A 19,189-nucleotide genomic window follows, 5' to 3' on the forward strand; every position below is an offset into this window, starting at 1 on the left:
TGAGGAAATAGTGTCTTTAGTTTCATCTTGTATTACAAAGGATGAATTCCAAGCAGCCACACAAGCAGATCCAGTGTACCAAGCATTAAAAGAAGAAATAGTAAAGGCATGGAGAGCTGCGGCGGACCGTCCGCCAAAGTTACCGGCATATGCTGCTGTACAGTGCGAATTGTCCTACATGGATAATCTGCTTCTCCGAGGCGAACGTATCGTTCCTCTTGCTTCCTTGCGTGAGACACTCCTGTCTTTTGCTCATGACGGTCACTTAGGCATCACGAAAACCAAGCTCAGGCTCAGAGGCACCTACTGGTGGCCTCACATGGATAGGAAAGCTGAGGAACTTGTGGGAAAATGCTTTGTGTGCCAACAAGTAGATAAATCTGCCAAACCGTCTTTTGCTCCATTACAACCTGTCGAATGGCCATTAAGACCGTGGGAGAAGTTAGCCATAGACATAATAGGCCCTATTGATCATGCTCCACATTACGCACACTTTGCATTGGTCATGGTTGACTATCATTCCAAGTGGCCCGAAGTTGCCTTTATGCCTCCGGTCACATCCGAAGCCATCATGCGCAGTCTCATGTCCATAATAAGTAGAGAAGGATTTCCTGATGCTATGGTGTCCGACAATGGACCACAGTTTGTTTCTACACAGTTCGAAAACTTCCTGAAGGAAAGAGGCATTAAGCATTTTTTTATCTTCTCTTTACTAGCCAAAATTAAGCCAATGGCCAGGCAGAAAGATTTGACCGTGTCCTTAAAGAATTCACAGAGATTGCTATTTTGGAACAGCGAGGCCTCAGGCTTGCGGTCTTAGAATACTTAGCAATTTCCAGGTTTACTCCACATATGACTACCGGTGTGTCTCCAGCTATGCTGCTCCATAGTCGACAACCACGAACTCGACCGGACGTTGCAAACATGCCTCCAATTCATCCTGAATTTGCTTCCCCAAAGTTGCTCCATGAATGCAGAGTAGAGTGCGTGAAAAACAAGAAAATACTAAAAAGTAGGTGGATCGTCGTCGCGCAACCAAATGTCCTCAGTTTCAGCCAGGCGATCTGGTTAGGGTGCGTACTTCACGGAAATCGGGTACTAAATACTCCGGTCCGTTCAAGATTTATTGCAAAGTAGGTCGAAGTACTTTTCAGCCTGAAAACGGCAAGCGTTGGAATGCGTGTAAACTGGAGAAGTGCAACAAATGAAAGGAGTCATTTCAATGACGACACATTCTTTGACGATAGTTTTACACCTTCCAGTTCCTACTGGTACCCATTTTCCTGCTGCAGCCATTTCTTCGCAACCACCTGTCTCACCACCACCGGGTTCACCCCGTACAGAAAAGTCTCCTGAACGTCCGTGCGACATTCCTCCCCAAGACACTAACGCTGAAGGCACTCACGACACTGACACACCTTCCAGTCCCTGTACGAGTAACACTTCCGCTGTTCCTCTTCTTCAACCTGAACCAGTCCTCCTTAGGTCTACACGCCATAGACAACCTCCGGAACGGTATAGGGATTATATTGACACGTGTACTTATCTTTATCGGGCGACCACGTTTCGCCACTTAACAACTGTAATCGCACAGCGAGGGACGCGCCTGAATGTATCCGATGTTTCTGCAAAGTTATCGATGCTTCTACCCGGCTGTCTGTTGTCGCCGAACCTTGTGTTATCTGATTTCATCGCGTAACGCGAATGGTGTAGAACTTTGTGGAAGGCACGCGGATCCGAATGATTAGTCTGGAACATTCGACGACTGCTCTATAAAAGCCGACGCGCTTGACCCGCTGATCAGATTTTCGACGATCGCCGACTGTGTTCGCCGCTTTCGTTGTGCTATAAGTGTAGCCTGTTTTGTGGGCACAGGTTCGCCCAATAAAAGCTAGTTTTGTATTCCACCGTACTGCTTCTTTCTTCGCCGTCACTACCACGTGACATCTGGTGGAGGTGCTTTACGTCCATGTACCGGACGCCCCCGACAAGCCGTAATACAAGCCCGGACCGCAAAGACAACACCAGCGCCGTCCCGGAACATCGAGCAAGCCGCCGTCTTCAACAGCTGCCCCCGGAGCACGGACTTTTACCTGAGAAGACCAAGAAGATTGTGGACAAGGCAACCCCAATGGCAGCCCCAGCATCCCCCATCGTGCTGCAGCAGCCCAGGGAACCTCCGACGTTCCGCGGATCAACATTCGAGGACCCGGAAACCTGGCTCGAAACGTATGAGAGGGTCGCTAAGTTTAACAGTTGGGACAGCGACGACAAGCTGCGGCATGTCTATTTCGCATTGGAAGACGCCGCCAGGACGTGGTTCGAGAATCGGGAAGCCACCTTAACGACGTGGGGCCTTTTCCGAAGCGGCTTCTTGCATACGTTTACAAGCGTCGTGCGAAAAGAGCGAGCCCAAGCTCTACTAGAAACCAGAGTGCAGCTGCCAAACGAGACGATCGCAATCTTCACGGAGGAGATGGCCCGTCTTTTCCGGCACGCCGACCCGGAAATGTCGGAGGAGAAAAAAGTTCGCTTCCTGATGCGCGGCGTCAAGCAAGACCTTTTCGCCGGACTTATTCGTAACCCACCGAAGACTGTGGCTCAGTTTTCTGCAGAGGCATCGACGATCGAGAAAACTCTCGAGATGCGCACCCGGCAATATAACCGCCAGGGGCACACGCCGCAGTATGCCATCCAAGGACTAGGTTCGGACGACCTTCAAGAGACCATCAGGGCCATTGTGCGCGAAGAACTGCGCAAGGTCCTGCCTTCGTCGCAGCCTCAAGTGGCCTCTATCGCCGACATCGTGAAGGAAGAGGTGCACCGATCCCTTGGAGTTCCTGAGGTGCATCCAGAACCACCGCAGCCTGAAGCAATGACCTACGCCGCCGCCGTCGCCCGCCGTCAAGGCCCCCCTGCGCGACCGCGCCAAGGTCCTGCAACACCGCAATTCCGTCGTCCACCGCCGCCGCCGCCAGCGCGCCCACCCGTCACCCAGCGCACCTATACGAGGAAGACGGACATTTGGCGAGCCCCCGACCACCGCCCGCTCTGCTATCACTGCGGAGAAGCCGGCCATGTGTACCGCCGATGCCCATACCGCGACATGGGACTGAGAGGGTTCGCCGTCAACGCGCCGCGTCCACAGCTTGGGGAGCGCCCACGTGACATTGCCGATTACCTAGCCGCCACTCAGTGAAACTCTCGACGACCGTCCCGTTCGCCGTCACCAGGCCGCTACCTGTCGCCGCAGCGCCGTCCATACACTGGCCCAGCCCGGGGCCGCTCTGCGAGCCCATACCCGGAAAACTAAAAGCAGCAACCGATGGAGGTGCGGTTGCTGTTCGTCGAACTGACGAAGATCCTCCGCCGCCGACGAAGACGACGAAGAGACCATCTCGACGACATAACGACACGCCGCCGTCCCGACGAAGTCTGGAAGCCAAAACTACACCGACGAAAGACGACTTGACGACGCGACGTTCCAACCTCAGTTCAACACGACGCAGCCGTGATCCAACGCCAAGACCTAACTGCAATGCCAGACAAAGAACAACCGACCTCGACGTGCTTCTCGACGGCCACGCAGTCGCTGCCTTAGTCGACACAGGGGCCGATTACTCCGTAATGAGTGGACACATCGCCGCCCAGTTGAAGAAAGTTAAGACCGCATGGGAAGGCCCTCAGATTCGCACCGCTGGAGGACACCTCATCACGCCGACTGGGATCTGCACGGTAAGAATAACAATTCATGACCGGACTTATCCTGCCACCTTCGTTATGCTCCAACAGTGTTCACGAGACGTCATTCTCGGTATGGACTTCCTGGACCAACACGGCGCAATCATCAACCTGAAGTCGAAGTCAGTAACGCTGTCGGAAGATAAAGCAATGCCGCCGGAGAGCCCTCGTAGTCACCCCGCCTTGAGTGTGCTCGAAGATCAAGTGAGCGTCCCGCCTCGCTGCAGCATCGTTATTTCGGTCAGCACCGAAAAACCCGCTGACGTGGAAGGCGTCATTTAAGGCGACCAACGTCTACTGCTAGACCATGAAATTTGCGTTGCAAGAGAGATCGCTCGACTGCATGGAGGGAAAACTGAAGTGTTGCTGACAAACTTCAGCCAGGAGTTCAAGCACATCAACAAGGGCACGACGATCGCGTACACCGAGGAAATTCTGGAAACAAGTAATGCGTTTGTCCTCTCGGATTCCGCCGCATCTACGCCGACGACCATGGTTCCCGAACCAGACTACGACATTAATCCAAATCTCCCTATGATTAAGCAACAGCAGCTCAGAAGTCTGCTCCGACGATACAAAGGCTGCTTTTCGACGTCATCGAGGATTCGACAAACACCAGTCGCCAAGCATCGCATAATCACCGAGGAATGCGCTCGCCTACTCCGTCAGAGCCCTTACCGAGTTTCGGCGCGAGAACGTGAAGCTATAAGAGAACAAGTCGACGAAATGCTGCGCGACGACATCATCCAGCCGTCCAAAAGCCCATGGGCATCACCTGTTGTTCTGGTAAAGAAAAAGGACGGAACCCTACGTTTCTGCGTCGATTATCGTCGTCTGAACAAGATCACGAAGAAGGACGTATACCCCCTCCCACGGATAGACGACGCATTGGATCGGCTCTGCAACGCTAAATACTTCTCGTCCATGGACCTAAAGTCTGGCTATTGGCAAATAGAAGTCGACGAAAGAGATCGCGAAAAGACCGCCTTCATCACCCCAGACGGCCTCTACGAGTTCAAGGTTATGCCATTCGGACTGTGCTCGGCGCCTGCAACGTTCCAGCGCGTGATGGACACGGTTTTAGGAGGATTGAAGTGGCAGACCTGTCTCGTATACTTGGATGACGTCGTCGTCTTCGCCGGAAATTTCGACGTTCACCTTAGGCGGCTGGCAACAGTACTAGAGGCCATCAGGTCATCAGGACTTACTCTGAAGCCGGAAAAGTGCCGCTTCGCTTACGAGGAGCTTCTATTTTTAGGCCATGTCATCAGCAAATCTGGAGTCCGCCCCGACCCGCAGAAGACAGCTGCCATAGCAAAGTTCCCACAGCCCATCGACAAGAAGGCAGTGCGTAGATTTCTTGGCATGTGTGCCTACTACAGGCGATTTGTCAAGAACTTTTCACGCATCGCTGAGCCGCTGACGCAGCTAACTAAATGTGACGTCGAGTTCAAGTGGGAAACGCCGCAGGCCGAGGCATTTCAAGGACTCAAACGACGCATGCAGTCGCCGCCCGTACTTGCGCACTTCGACGATCACGCCGATACCGAAATCCACTTACGCCAGTAGCCTAGGCCTCGGCGCCGTCCTGGTCCAGAGAAAAGATGGACATGATCACGTCATAGCTTACGCTAGCCGGTCGTTGTCAAAAGCGGAAGGCAATTATTCTACAACCGAAAAGGAATGCCTCGCCATCGTTTGGGCTACAGCGAAATTTCGCCCTTACTTATATGGCAGGCCATTCAAAGTCGTCAGCGACCATCACGCCTTGTGTTGGCTAGCGAATTTAAAGGATCCCTCAGGACGGCTGGCACGGTGGAGCCTCAGACTACAAGAATACGACATCACCGTAACATACAAGTCCGGACGAAAACACTCAGACGCCGATTGCCTATCCCGCGCCCCCATTGACCCGCCGCCGCAAGATGACGAGGATGACGACGCCTTCCTTGGAATAATAAGCGCGGAAGACTTCGCCGAACAACAACGAGCGGACCCGGAACTTAAAGGCCTCGTCGATTATTTGGAAGGGCACACCGACGTTGTCCCCAGGGCATTTAAGCGCGGATTATCTTCCTTCACGCTTCAAGACAGTCTACTCGTGAAGAACTTCTCGCCAGTCCGCGCCAATTACCTTCTTGTTGTCCCGTCAGTATTGCATGCCCTACATGACGATCCGACCGCTGGACACCTCGGATTTTCCCGGACACTATCGAGGATACAAGAAAAGTACTATTGGCCGCGCCTGACCGCCGACGTCGCCCGTTATGTCAGAACATGCCGAGACTGTCAGCGACGCAAGACACTGCCGACAAGGCCAGCCGGATTACTACAGCCAATCGAGCCTCCTTGCCGACCATTCCAGCAGATCGGGATGGACTTGCTGGGACCCTTTCCGACGTCAATAACCGGAAATAAGTGGATCGTCGTGGCGACGGACTACCTCACCCGCTTCGCTGAAACAAAAGCACTGCCGAAAGGTAGCGCAGCCGAAGTGGCGAAATTCTTTGTCGAAAACATCCTGCTGCGACATGGCGCCCCAGAAGTCCTCATCACCGACCGAGGAACGGCCTTTACAGCAGAGCTCACCCAAGCCATTCTGAAATACAGTCAGACAAGGCACAGGAGGACAACGGCTTACCACCCGCAGACGAATGGTCTTACGGAGCGGCTGAATAAGACCCTCGCCGACATGCTAGCGATGTATGTCGACGTCGAACACAAGACCTGGGATGCCGTCCTGCCGTACGTAACATTCGCTTATAACACGGCGGTGCAAGAAACAACACAGATCACGCCATTTAAGCTGGTTTACGGCAGGAACCCGACGACGACGCTCGACGCCATGCTGCCCCACGTCACTGACGAAGAGAATGTTGACGTCGCTAGCTATCTCCAGCGCGCCGAAGAAGCCCGACAGCTCGCCCGCCTACGGATCAAGAACCAACAGAGGACCGACAGCCGACACTACAACCTCCGACGACGCTTTGTTGAGTACCAGCCCGGCGACCGTGTTTGGGTTTGGACACCGATACGCCGACGAGGACTCAGTGAGAAACTACTCCGACGCTATTTCGGACCTTACAAGGTCATCCGACGTATTGGCGCTCTGGACTATGAGGTCGTGCCAGACGGCATTTCGCATTCACAGCGGCGCCGCGCAGGATCTGAAGTGGTCCACGTGGTGCGCCTTAAACCGTTTTACGGACGCTGACGAAATTCCTTATTTTCTTTTGTTGTTGTTTTCTTTGCTACGGGTGTTTTTATTTCGCTTGTATGTAGCATCGGGTCGATGCTTTTTAAGAGGGGGGCATTGACACGTGTACTTATCTTTATCGGGCGACCACGTTTCGCCACTTAACAACTGTAATCGCACAGCGAGGGACGCGCCTGAATGTATCCGATGTTTCTGCAAAGTTATCGATGCTTCTACCCGGCTGTCTGTTGTCGCCGAACCTTGTGTTATCTGATTTCATCGCGTAACGCGAATGGTGTAGAACTTTGTGGAAGGCACGCGGGTCCGAACGATTAGTCTGGAACATTCGACGACTGCTCTATAAAAGCCGACGCGCTTGACCCGCTGATCAGATTTTCGACAATCGCCGACTGTGTTCGCCGCTTTCGTTGTGCTATAAGTGTAGCCTGTTTTGTGGGCACAGGTTCGCCCAATAAAAGCTAGTTTTGTATTCCACCGTACTGCTTCTTTCTTCGCCGTCACTACCACGTGACAATATTTCCAAGTAGCGTTCTGCCTTGGGTTACTGTCTACAGAGGTTTCAACCCTCCCATGCGAATTCGGCTCTTAAAGCCAAAAGTCTTTCCTTGCATGTTTGTTAGGTAAATAGGGCGTAAGTAGTGTCCTTCAAATGGGGGGATTTCTGGCAGCATAAACGGTGCAATGCGCACGCTGTACTTATTGCTATACTGCAGATTTGTGAGTGGGTCCTAGTGGTAGGAACACTTTTCTTCATTTCTTACTATCCCCGTAGAAGGGATACCATGCATTTCTTGTACATTACATTTCTTGCAGCATAAACGTGTAGTATGCATATTTTCACTACGGTAATAGCCGCCATACGAATTTGTCTTTCATATCAAAAAGTTTTTTTTAACATTACTTAAGTCGATAGCATCCTTACGGGGGACTCGCGCACTCTCCCTACCAGTTGCGCCACTGACGTCGCGGACTTTCTCTTGCGTGACATTATCTTACTTCATCGCGCCCCGCGACAGCTGCTTACTGTCTGTGGTCGTAACTTCCTTTCGAAAGTTATCGCCGACATTGCGAGTTCCTGCTGCATTCAACACAAGCTGACTATCTCATACCATCCTCAAACCAATGGCCTGACAGAGCGGCTGAACCGTACTATTACCGATATGCTGTCCAAGTACGTTTCCGAGGACCACCACGACTGGGACATTGCCCTTCCTTATGTCACATTTTCATATAATTCTTCCCGGCACGACACCGCCGGATTTTCTCAATTTTATCTACTCTACGGTCGCGAACCGACCTTGCCCCTTGACACTGCACTTCCTCCTGCTGCGATCTCAACAAGCGAGTATGCGCGCGAAGCCATCGCCCTCGCCGACCATGCACGCCAGCTTGCCCGTGCTCGACTGACGGACTCGCAAACCACGCAGCAGCGTCAGTACAACGCCTGCCACCGTGACGTACAGTTTCCGCCTGGTGCGCTCGTGCTCCTGCGGTCACCCTGTCGTCACGTCGGACTTTAAGAACAGCTCCTTTCGCGATACACAGGGCCCTACCGCGTGCTGCGCCAGGTAACGCCTGTGACGTAGGAAATTGCTCCCGTGAGCTCAACCTCGTCATCTACTCGGGCATATAGTGATGTCGTGCACGTCAGTAGGCTCAAGACCTACTACACTGCTTCCGAGTCCGGGCTTTATTCGCTCCGGGACGGCGCTTTTGCCGCCGGGCGTGTTGCTGCGGAATAGTATTTCCAATGACGAAGAGGCGAGCAGTAAGAGGACGACGACGACGATTGGAGGCTAGCGCGGGCTGTTGCCTCTTGGTCAAGTGCGGCGTATTACGTTGTAAATATACTTGTATAGAGCTTTTCATCTGCGTCTTCTTACGTAACAATATTTTAAGTAATCAGAAACGTTTTCTTTAATAATAATGATTTATTATGTGAAATATTTATTATTACTTATTGATTTTATACGATGGAACGCCTCCCCCACAACAAGCCGCGTATAAGAGCTGCATTCTTGTACCGTTCACCGCAGTCGGTGAAAGTACGAAGAAAAAGTAGGCAAGCGAAATTAAAACGGCAGGGATCACTGCGGAAAACTGCTGCCGTCACTGTAAATGATTTCATAGCCAAAAGAATCGCAGTACTCTGCTGACTTTTGTGCGGAACAGATAAAGAGCTCCGCGCTGAACGTGTTGTGTTGCCAGCAGCAACAAGGAACCGGCTGTAATGCTCTTTAAGAAAATACGGCGGGGGTAAGGAGGAAGGGGGAGGGAGGCGCTGTCGCTGCAGCATTAGAACCTATGTAAATTGTGAACGGAGAGAAAGGAATCGACGCCTTTACAAAAAGAAAACACTAATTCGATTTTCACGGGTCCGACTCGGTCACCAAGTAACCTTGAATCAAGCATGTCGATGTTGGTTCATCTTCAACGTCCCAAATACGCGCCAGGGAGATCGGTCACAGAAACAAAAAAATAAAAACAGCTAAATGAAGAAACAGAATAGTAAACATAAATAATAAGCCTATCTATTGAGGAAATATACCAAGCTTTCAAAAAGATTGTTACCTAAAGAACCTGTTACAAAATCTGATCAGAGAGAGAGCACGCCATTAACACATCCGGTTCAATGCATCTATTGACTCTTTTCACGGAGTTGTTCGTTCTCGAGATACGAGATGGCGCTTTCGGCGGCGCGTTGCACGTTGCCTCATCGAAAGCGCACGAATACGAAAGGTTTGCTGCTACTGCACAGTTTCTGCGCGATCAGCTGTCGGAAGTGCTACTAGATTTGAGCTGGCGCACAGTGCTCGATTCATGCTGCAAAGCTGTGCGACCCTTTTCTCGGCGACATCTTACACTCGACAACGTAATTGCATATGGCTACAAATCCGAAGCACAAATAAGGGCTTCCGAGGAACACTCAGTGCTTTCGCGTTGCTTGCATGACTTCGTCAACCCGCAATATAAGCGGCACCAATCGCTAAATGAACCTGAAAACAATATCACATTTTTTAATAGACTTTGCGAAACGTTTTTGCTGTTTCTAACTTTTCTTTTGCCAAGCTTATGCTCACGCCACGTAAGCCTAGGCATTTACTCTTGCAGCTGCGTAACGCAACAATCTGCAGCTCAACATCGCCTTTCATTTATAGAGGCGTGATTAGCTGTGCGACAATTCTTCAGCACGTTTGCAACTTACCTTATAAACACAGTGGTACCCGACACATTCCAGGACTTCGAGTCGCTGCGCCAAGACATCTAAAGGAGCTGCCATGAATGGACTGTAGGTACTCATCGCTGAATCGATTCACACGCCGAAGGTGCGCTCCGTGTTCAAATGAGAAAGCGAGTCTCTCACGTTCCTCACTTCGATTCGCTTTCCTGTTGACGTTGAAGATAACGCGTGTCTGTAAAAAAGGGAAGAGCATATGCAATGTCACTCACTGTTCAAAAAAAAATATCCGACCCACTTCACTGATTGCTAGATTCTATGGGCTCAATGGAATCGAACAAGCGGTAAGATGTGTTTCAACACGGCTCACTTTCCTTTTTGGCCTGCTTCTTTTCCAGAAGCTACACGACGGGAATTCGATTCGCCTATGCTCACTGGATTAGTTCACAAGGTGCTGCACCTCACTGTTCAATTCGCCAGTGCAGTTTTTTTTGCCAGCTTAAAGAAGTTGCACGAAACGCTAGCGCAATTTACCCGTTGCCGTGGGAAAATCAAAGGTGGCAGTATTTTATTTGAAGGGAACGGGGGCAGCGTTACGGAGGACGTGTGGCGAACGTTTCAAGTGGGCATTGGTGAATTATGACAACTAAGAACACTTGGACATGACTCGTTTTATATTCCTATTTTCGTTCGTCATGCAATGTGCGCTGTTCGTACTCCTTGTTTCTTCCATATACTAAATGAGTTGCCTTGCGTGTATATTTGTGACTATTAATTACGGCGTTCCGGAGTGTCTGAACCATAATTTACGAACCACAGAGGCGTTTCACCAATGTCTTAAAAATCCTCAAGCTGCCACAATTTTGCCTATCAAGTGCTTCAAAGTTACCCATATCTTACCCATATCCTTTTGCCTATCAAGTGCTTCAAAGTTACCCATATTATATTCCAGTGCCGTAAAATAACAATGCGTGATGTTTTCTTCCCATTTGATGTAATTGAGGGCCTTACGAAGGGTAAAGTATATAAAGTTATGTTTTATTCACTAATTATAGGCTTCGCAAAGAGTTATAGAATGCACTTTTCCTTCACATTTCATGCATTCAACAACGTCTCTAGAAGTTATTTTGGTACTCTGAGAGAACTGCGTTGGACACCTAAATTTACAGTGAAGCTATTTATGCGACAAGAAGCGGCCAAAATATTTGTATGCCAATTTGCAGTTTTCCGAAAAGCCTAAATTAGTCACCAAGTGGTGTATAAATTAAAGAAAAATGTAAAAATTTGGAAGCTATGCACAGCCGAACTTTCAGTGTGGGTCTCTCATTTACGGGTCAAATTAAAATTGCCAAGCCGTAGTCTTTGGCCCGCTTAGGGGCCTTCTATAGAACGCTGAAAAAGTACGCCATCTTCTTGGGAGGACCGTACATAGCGGTCATTGCGTACTTAAAGTTAATAGAGGACACTGCATTGTTGATGTGTACCGAAAGTTTAATGTGTGTGCAATAATTCTGTGCTTTCAAAACACTTACTCGATCCATGTATTCTTAAAATTTTTGTTAGTTGTGCGAGGCATGCAGTTGCTCTTTTCTAAGCTGCTCGGTGAAGTATGCAGGCGGCTGTGTATATTTATTTGGAAAATTATAAAAGCGCTAACGCATGCATCCGCAAAGTAACAAGAACGAGACACAAGCGCTGAATTTTATTGACGGAAGACGGATACCTTATATAAAGGCAAATCCAGATATGAAGTGGAAGGGAGCGATACAATCGGAAAAAAATGACATTGCGAATCGATGAACGTACGTGCCGGGAATCAACGGAAATAGACGCATAAAAGGAAACTGTAACGAAGAAGCGCCGTTTAGCTCGGCGCATCTCCAGCATATGAAGTGTGACGAAGAAGTGCCGGTCAGTCAGGCGCATCACCAGCGCTTGACGTACGGGGCTGGCTCTGACTGCTCGCAAGGTCTTGACTACCACACCGTGTTCGACCTCTCTCTCCTTGCACAGCCTGTCAATGAACACCTTGACAAAACTGAAAAAGGCGAGGGATACTAACATACAATCAAATCAGTAGGCGGTCGCTTCCAAAAATTGAAGCTCTGCAGGAGGAAGTGATACAGAGGGAGTGCTTACGCACTTGCTGCCACATTTCTTTATGTGGAACGCTTCGAAACTGACGTGCGCCTTCGTGTCGGCACTCTTACCGAGACTCTTTGTGTCACCCACTCGAGCCTCTCAAACCTCTGCATTTGATACCATGAGCGCCCAAAGGTGCGTACTGGTCCTTTAAATCCTTATTTCGGGCCAGTTCCCCAAAGTGTTCATTAATGCAACGGCCGGTTTGGCCGCCACAAACGTTTCCACACTTCAAGGGAATGGCGTAAACCCCTCCTGTGGAACACTTGATGAACGACTTGTCATGTTTTAGCTGACAATCTCTTTTTTTAGAGTTGCAGATGCTTGGGCATAACTCTGCCAGCTTGTTGGGTGCCGAAAAAACAACGGACACACCACGCCTGTTGGCGACCTTCTTGAGATTTTGCGAAGTATTGTGCAGGTGCGGCACCACCAAAAGCTTGTCGGTCTTGCGACAATCATCTTTTCTTCGTGCTCATAGTTTTAGCTTTTGAAGGAGGGTCTCAGACGCAGCAGTCAAGACCGAATAGGGGAACCCCGCCGCCTAAATTCGGCTGGTCTGATTCTCGTAACTTTTCTGCATTAGACGCGGGCACGATTTTTGAAGAGACGATTGCAAACAGTGCGACGCTATAGATCTTTTTACAGTTTTGGAAATTAGCCGAATCATGTGGTAACAAATGCTTTTTTGCTAGAGGGAAGTAGCCCCAACAAACGTGCTTTTTACGAAAGGTTAGTCACAGGTCAAAACATTTTAAAAACATCTGCGTTAGGTTGTTCATGGGTAAAATTGAGCCCAAGTCCATCTTTATCAAATGTGTTTATAACTGCCCCTAGTGCAGAGAGGTAGTGAAGGCCGTCTGCTTTTTAAAAGTACTAAAAATCATCAACTTACCCAAATATCTTTAAACCATCCCCCACCCAAAAAAAGAGAAAGAAGACGTATCTAAAAGTTCATCCACTTTTGCTAAAAATACATAAAAAAAGAATTGTGGTCACGCAGGACTCAATGCAAATGCCGTTGCGCTGCAGAAAGGCAGGTCGTCATAAACAATAAAAGTACATCTCAGCGAAAACTTGAATGAACTTAAAACAGCAACTATATAATTGAATTAGGCGTCCCAAATAACTCTCATAAATACGGCATATCACAGCCCCTAATTAAGCTAGATTCAGTGCTGGACCCTGTCCTTGAAATATGCCTTTACCCGAAGTTCTCCCGACGTGCTGTTTATTGAATATTTTGTTAACATTACGCCCTTTCGTGTCAGCTCGTGCTAAGAAATGTTTTGTATTCATAAAGAAAGTAGATGTTCATGCAATCAATGGCGCCATATACAACACCAATATACAGCGGTTGACATAACTATATGGCCTCCAAGAAACGCAATAATTACGCACGTGTGTGATATCTTCCGTTTCCAGTTCATTGAGCCTATTGCGACATTATAGATGGTTGGTATTGACTGATATTTAAGGGTGGTTATATATTACCGACACAGGAATACTAGCTTCACAGTGCTTGTAGAATGTATTTCTGGCGTTTTACGTGCCAAAACCACGGCATTATTATGAGGCACGCCGTAGTGGGAGACTCAGAAATAATTTTGATCACCCGGGTTTCTACAGCGTGCGCCCAATGCACGGTACACGCGCATCTTTCGCGTTTAGCCTCCGCAGAAATGCGGCCGACGCGGCCGAAATTTGTTCCCGCACCCTCGCGCGTAGTAATGCAACACCAAATTCACTACGCCACCACGGCGAATAAGTGGTGCCTGCATAGGCTTCAGACGTGGCGGACGTGACGTGTGCGAAGTGTTGCCTCTTCCGTATGGAAGCTCGCAATATATTTTTAATTGAAGGGCATATTCAGTACTACGATTGATGTTACAACCTAGAAGAAATGACATATTAAACGGGAATCAGTACTCACCTACGGGGCAGAAACCGGAAGGCTTACGAAGATGGTTCTACTTAAATTGTGGACGACGCAACGAGCTATGGAAAGAAAAATGATGGGTGTAACGTTAAAGGAAAAGGAAAGAGCAGATTGGGTGAGGGAACAAACGCGAGTTACTGACATCTTATCTGAAATGAAGAAAAAGAAATGGGCATGGGCAGGACATGTAATGAGGACGGAAGATAACCGATGGTCATTAAGGGTTACGGACTGGATTCCAAGAGAAGGGAAGCGCATCAGGGGGCGGCAGATAGTTAGGTGGGCGGATGAGATTAAGAAGTTTGCAGGGCCAACGTGGCCACAATTGGTACATGACCGGGGTAGTTCGAGAAGTATGGGAGAGGCCTTTGCCCTGCAGTGGGCGTAATCAGGCTGATGATGATGATGAGAATACGGCCTCTTACTTATCTGGATGGGCTCACTGTCTGGTTTTTCTAATTATACCTTTTTCTGGCCCTTTCCACTCGCCATGCGCGTTGAGCATGTTGAGAAAATCAAACTCTTCCCCAGCCCTCTTCTAAACTTGCAAAGCTTTCGAAAAGGGACACAGGAGGATGAGCTGCATTCATAATAATTCAAATAAATCAGCATTCATTTCAGTGGTATTTATCAATACACTGTTCGCGTTATGATTTTGCACCTGTGTTTAAAATATAAAGAAATACACGAGTTGCCGTGTTCCGGAAGCGCTCGAGAACCTCTCGCACAGTCAAAGTTCAATATGATGCACTTTTTGCTGCAGTGCACGAGTGACCAATGCATTTCAATAACACGTCGTTAGCAAAACCACCATCATATTTCCCTATTCAGACATGGATTTGACCTCGGCGGCCACTGCTCTTCTCACGCCATCGCCATTTTCACTTCTTTCATCAATGAGGTTATCGTACGTGTATTGCACAAACAGCTAGCGAAAAGAAAAACAAGAGGCATAGAGCGCTCTGCAAATGCGAGAACAAGAATAGGCAAGCGGGCAATGATAGAGTTGGAGAACGCTTGGTCTGACATGTTACCATCACACGTGCATATTCCTTTTTAATTTTTGCGCACCGCGTGCATTCGCACCGAGACGTGGCGCTCTGTCTTCTTCCATGGTCCCGGAAATGCAATTGCGCCTGAATTGCGCGAGGGGTTTTGTTATAGCCGCAACGAATTTGCTTTGTGTTTTCATAACAAAATCGGGGGTCAAGGAAGAAGTTGCATAATACTTCACTCTACACTAATCAATGCATAGCTTCGCAGTTAAGCGATATTACGTCCTGGACAGCGCCTATGTCCTATAGTTCTTCTAGTCGCAACTGAGAGTTTTTTTTTATTTGCAATGCTATCGAATCTTTTGTAACGGATGCGTAGAATCACCGGAAGAGAACCAACAAAGATGCCTTGCGTGGGTATTCCACGTGTAGACCCAGTAGCTGGAATTCGGGCCGAAGTGCACCAGATGGGCTGTCAAACGAATTGTGGCCGAGTTGCAAGAGAGAGGTGAACAAACGCGCTTGCGATTTTGCAAGCAGGCGCAGTTGCAGCTGACAGCAAGTGCGCGATCTCAGGCTGTGCCAGATATATTGCAGCGAAGATGAATCAGCGGGCTGAGCTTAACAGTGGCTGGCGGCTGAGACTAAAGTCGTAATGTTGTCTGTTGGCGGAGTAATCGTGTGAGCTACTGAACATCACAATGTCTATTGTGTCGGAACGTGGTGCCTCGAATACATGGCGTGATTTACCACCGAGAAGACTGCTTTGGGTATAGCTTGATGTTTGTTTGATGGTAATCTAAATTAAGCATTTTCAAGAGCTGATAACAAACTTCTCGCACATGTTTGCACGGCCTAGCAGTGCAACGCAATGTTACCAAGCATTTTCGCAAACGTTTTTAAAAAAATGGGTTTCCTTTTTCTTTTCGTCACTTATTCGGAACTGCAACTTTCATAATGTTGCCGTAGACTTTACCGTGTGTGTTAGCCGAAGTCACGAGCAATGTCTATTCGTTTAAGGAAACGCCTTATTGTTGACTATTTGTATGCTGCAATGGCTATTGTAATAAAATTTAGTTGTCATAATGACTGACGTGATTGTGCACAACGGAAAGCGGCGCTTAACGCAAACACATGTTGTCCAATTTGGGTTCTTATTGTGCACTTCCAATGAATATTACGTAACCCCTGCTTATCTCTTTCCTCACAGCACCTATAGAAACCGGTGAATTTGACAGTGTATCTACTCTCTGTATTTCAGTTGGCATTCTAATAATTTCCGTTCACTGAGTTTCCATTGGAATTATTTCCGTTGCCTTTCTTCTACTAGCAATAACATGCACCGTCTTAAATGGCGGCTAAATTTTAACGGTATGTCAGATTCGAGCATATTTACAGATTTGGGAGTGTGGAAAAAAGAAACCTAAGCTTCTACACCTAAAAGAACACCTAACTTTCGCTCGGATTGTGTTATTTTCTTATCCGATGACCAGGACGCCTTAACATCGCCTGAAATAAGGGCAGATGATCATGAATTCGTGTTATTTTTATAGTTTTGTTCGACTAATCAAGTGCTACATTATGTGTTTAAACATGTATTGTTTACACCAACCGCGTATGTACCAGTTACTACAAGCACTCCTTTCTGTCGCATAGAGTTTTTCGATTCCACAAGAGCAAGAGTTTGATTTATAACTTACCTTCGACCAAGACATGAGAAGCGTTACATTCTCTTAGATTGTTAACACAACCCGTGCAAGTGCCCCTCTGCATTACTCTGCCATTATGTGAAAACCTCCACATTATCGTTTCGCACTGTAAAGCAACTGAACCTAGCATTAGGAGGCAAGAGCTCCAGTGTCATGCACACTAAACCAATTATGTAGTGCAAAAAATGTAATCTAGTGCAATAATCAAGTATGAGGAGGCTTCTGCATGCTCCGTCACCTGACAACGTTTGCTCGCCACGATTAGAGAATGCAGTAAAGCACAAACTAGCTCACTACTGCGATGAGTAACCATTTGCGAAGCTACTGCTCTCCCGCGTACTAACTAGCATGGTAAGAATTGACAACAAATCTTCATAATATTGTTACGTCCAAGCGCGTCAAAGGGACGCGGGGATCAAGAAGAGAGGGGAAGAGGAGAACGAAGACTGTGCAGCGGCCATTCCTGTTGTTCGTAGCCTGCCATTCCTGCTCTCGCACGCCTAAATAAAGCCCTTTTCCCCGTGCTTGTACCAAATTGGTGGAGGTGCGGGGTACACCTCGTAACCACGGAGCCTACGCTGCTACAACTTCGCCGAAGCCGTCGACTTGCCGGACTTCCGCCACCATCGCCTGACATGACTGAATACGCCTGCCAGATTCCCGAAGGTTCTGACGCGGCTTCAAGGCCAGCACCTGGCGTTCCGTGGCAATACTACCGGGTGCCACTCACTTTCGGAGGAAAAGCCGGAGAAGATGTCGACGAGTGGCTCACAAACTACCGAAGGGTGAGCCGATCTAACGGTTGGAACTCGACCGCACAGTTGTCAAATGTTGTGTTTTCTCTTACCGACACAGCACTCGTCTGGTATCAGAATCACGAAGACACGCTCACTTCATGGGAGCTTTTCGTAGAGGAGCTCAGAGCGTGTTTTGGAGACTCCAGCGCAAAAAAGAAACGCGCCGAACAGACGCTTTCGCAAAGAGCTCAGATTCCCGGCGAGATCTGTACGACTTATATCGAAGAAGTGCTGAAACTGTGCAAAATAATGAACTCTCAAATGTCTGAAGAGGACAAAGTTGGACATTTGTTGAAAGGGATAGCCGAAGACGTCTACAATTTTTTGATCAGCAAAGAAAGCTTGGATTCCGTGTCTGACGTCATTCGCCACTGCAGGACCTTTGAGACGCTGAAGATGCGACGGATAATACCGAAGTTTGGTCGCCTGGCTAATGTCACAACGGTGACAAGTGCAGACCCGAGTTCGTGTGTTGACCTTCCATCAACAATACGGCAGATTGTTCGCGAAGAGTTGCTCCATCGGGAAGAAATGTATCGTAGCACACCCGGCATCGCTGGTGCGTACTTACCACACGAGATGCGAAACACGGCCGTTTCGACCGCATGGCAACCCACGGTTCACTCAGCGACCGTCGAGTATAGGTCTACCCCTCAAACGAGAGGGACCCTAAGCTATCAAGATCATGACTACGACCAACGCCCTCGCCGCACGCACGCCTCCGGGCGGCAGATGCCTAGCCACGATGAATGGGACCCACCTGCTGGCTATGCAGTCGACAGCAACATGCGTGACTACGTGCAGGAACATCGAAATTTGCGGCATCTGCCGGTGTGTTTCCAATGCGGTGTCGTGGGCCACATAGCGAGATTTTGCAATCGTCGCCCAACAACGCGGAATCGTCGATCGGGGCCTTCAACAAGGACCACACCTCCTACGAGGACAATTCAACATCCATACACCACCTCTTGGTCAGCTGGCGTCCCTCCTGGCAACGATTACTGGCAGAGAAGCTTCCGGAGCCGCTCGCCGGCATCTGACAGGAGTTTGACGCCACCGCCAACTTCTCGTGCACCGCGTTTACGTCAATCTCCATCGCCAGTGCGCCGCTCAGCCTCGCCTTCACAACCGGAAAACTATATCTAGCGCGGCCGATGGGGGTGAGGTCGCTCGACACGTGCTATCGACAGAAATGCCCCCTGCAGTTGCTATGATTAAGAACAAAGTGCATGTACTTGTGGATGGTGTTCCTACAATGGCTTTAGTGGATACCGGGGCAACTGTATCCGTAATGAGTCTCGGTTTTAAAGGTCGGTTGGGGCGCAAAGTTGTATTTCCGTGGGACCAGGCTGCAACGTTTTGTGGAGTGAGCGGCGAGTCGTTGCGCCCTGTTTGTGTGTGCACTGCTGAAGTGTCCCTGGCTGGTGGAGTTTTCGCGACGGAGTTTGTAGTTATTCCCCGATCGACGCAC

The 19,189-nt window shown here is 48.9% G+C and overlaps 1 protein-coding gene across 2 annotated transcripts in view; it reads right to left on the reverse strand.

Moving 5' to 3' along the window:
- The window catches only part of LOC135909021 (uncharacterized), an 85,373-nt gene extending 71,097 nt beyond the window's left edge, over positions 1 to 14,276 (reverse strand). For both annotated transcript variants that reach the window (XM_065440882.1, XM_065440881.1), the window contains exons 1-2: positions 14,212 to 14,276; positions 10,164 to 10,371 (exon numbers count right to left, since the gene is read on the reverse strand). In XM_065440882.1, coding sequence (XP_065296954.1) covers positions 10,164 to 10,259 — 96 coding nt within the window. In that variant the 5' untranslated portion in view covers positions 10,260 to 10,371; positions 14,212 to 14,276. The remainder of the gene's footprint in view (positions 1 to 10,163; positions 10,372 to 14,211) is intronic.
- Positions 14,277 to 19,189: the final 4,913 nt, after the last annotated feature.

The sequence above is a fragment of the Dermacentor albipictus genome, chromosome 2 (genome assembly GCF_038994185.2).
Source record: "Dermacentor albipictus isolate Rhodes 1998 colony chromosome 2, USDA_Dalb.pri_finalv2, whole genome shotgun sequence".
In the NCBI taxonomy this organism is placed as follows: domain Eukaryota; kingdom Metazoa; phylum Arthropoda; class Arachnida; order Ixodida; family Ixodidae; genus Dermacentor; species Dermacentor albipictus.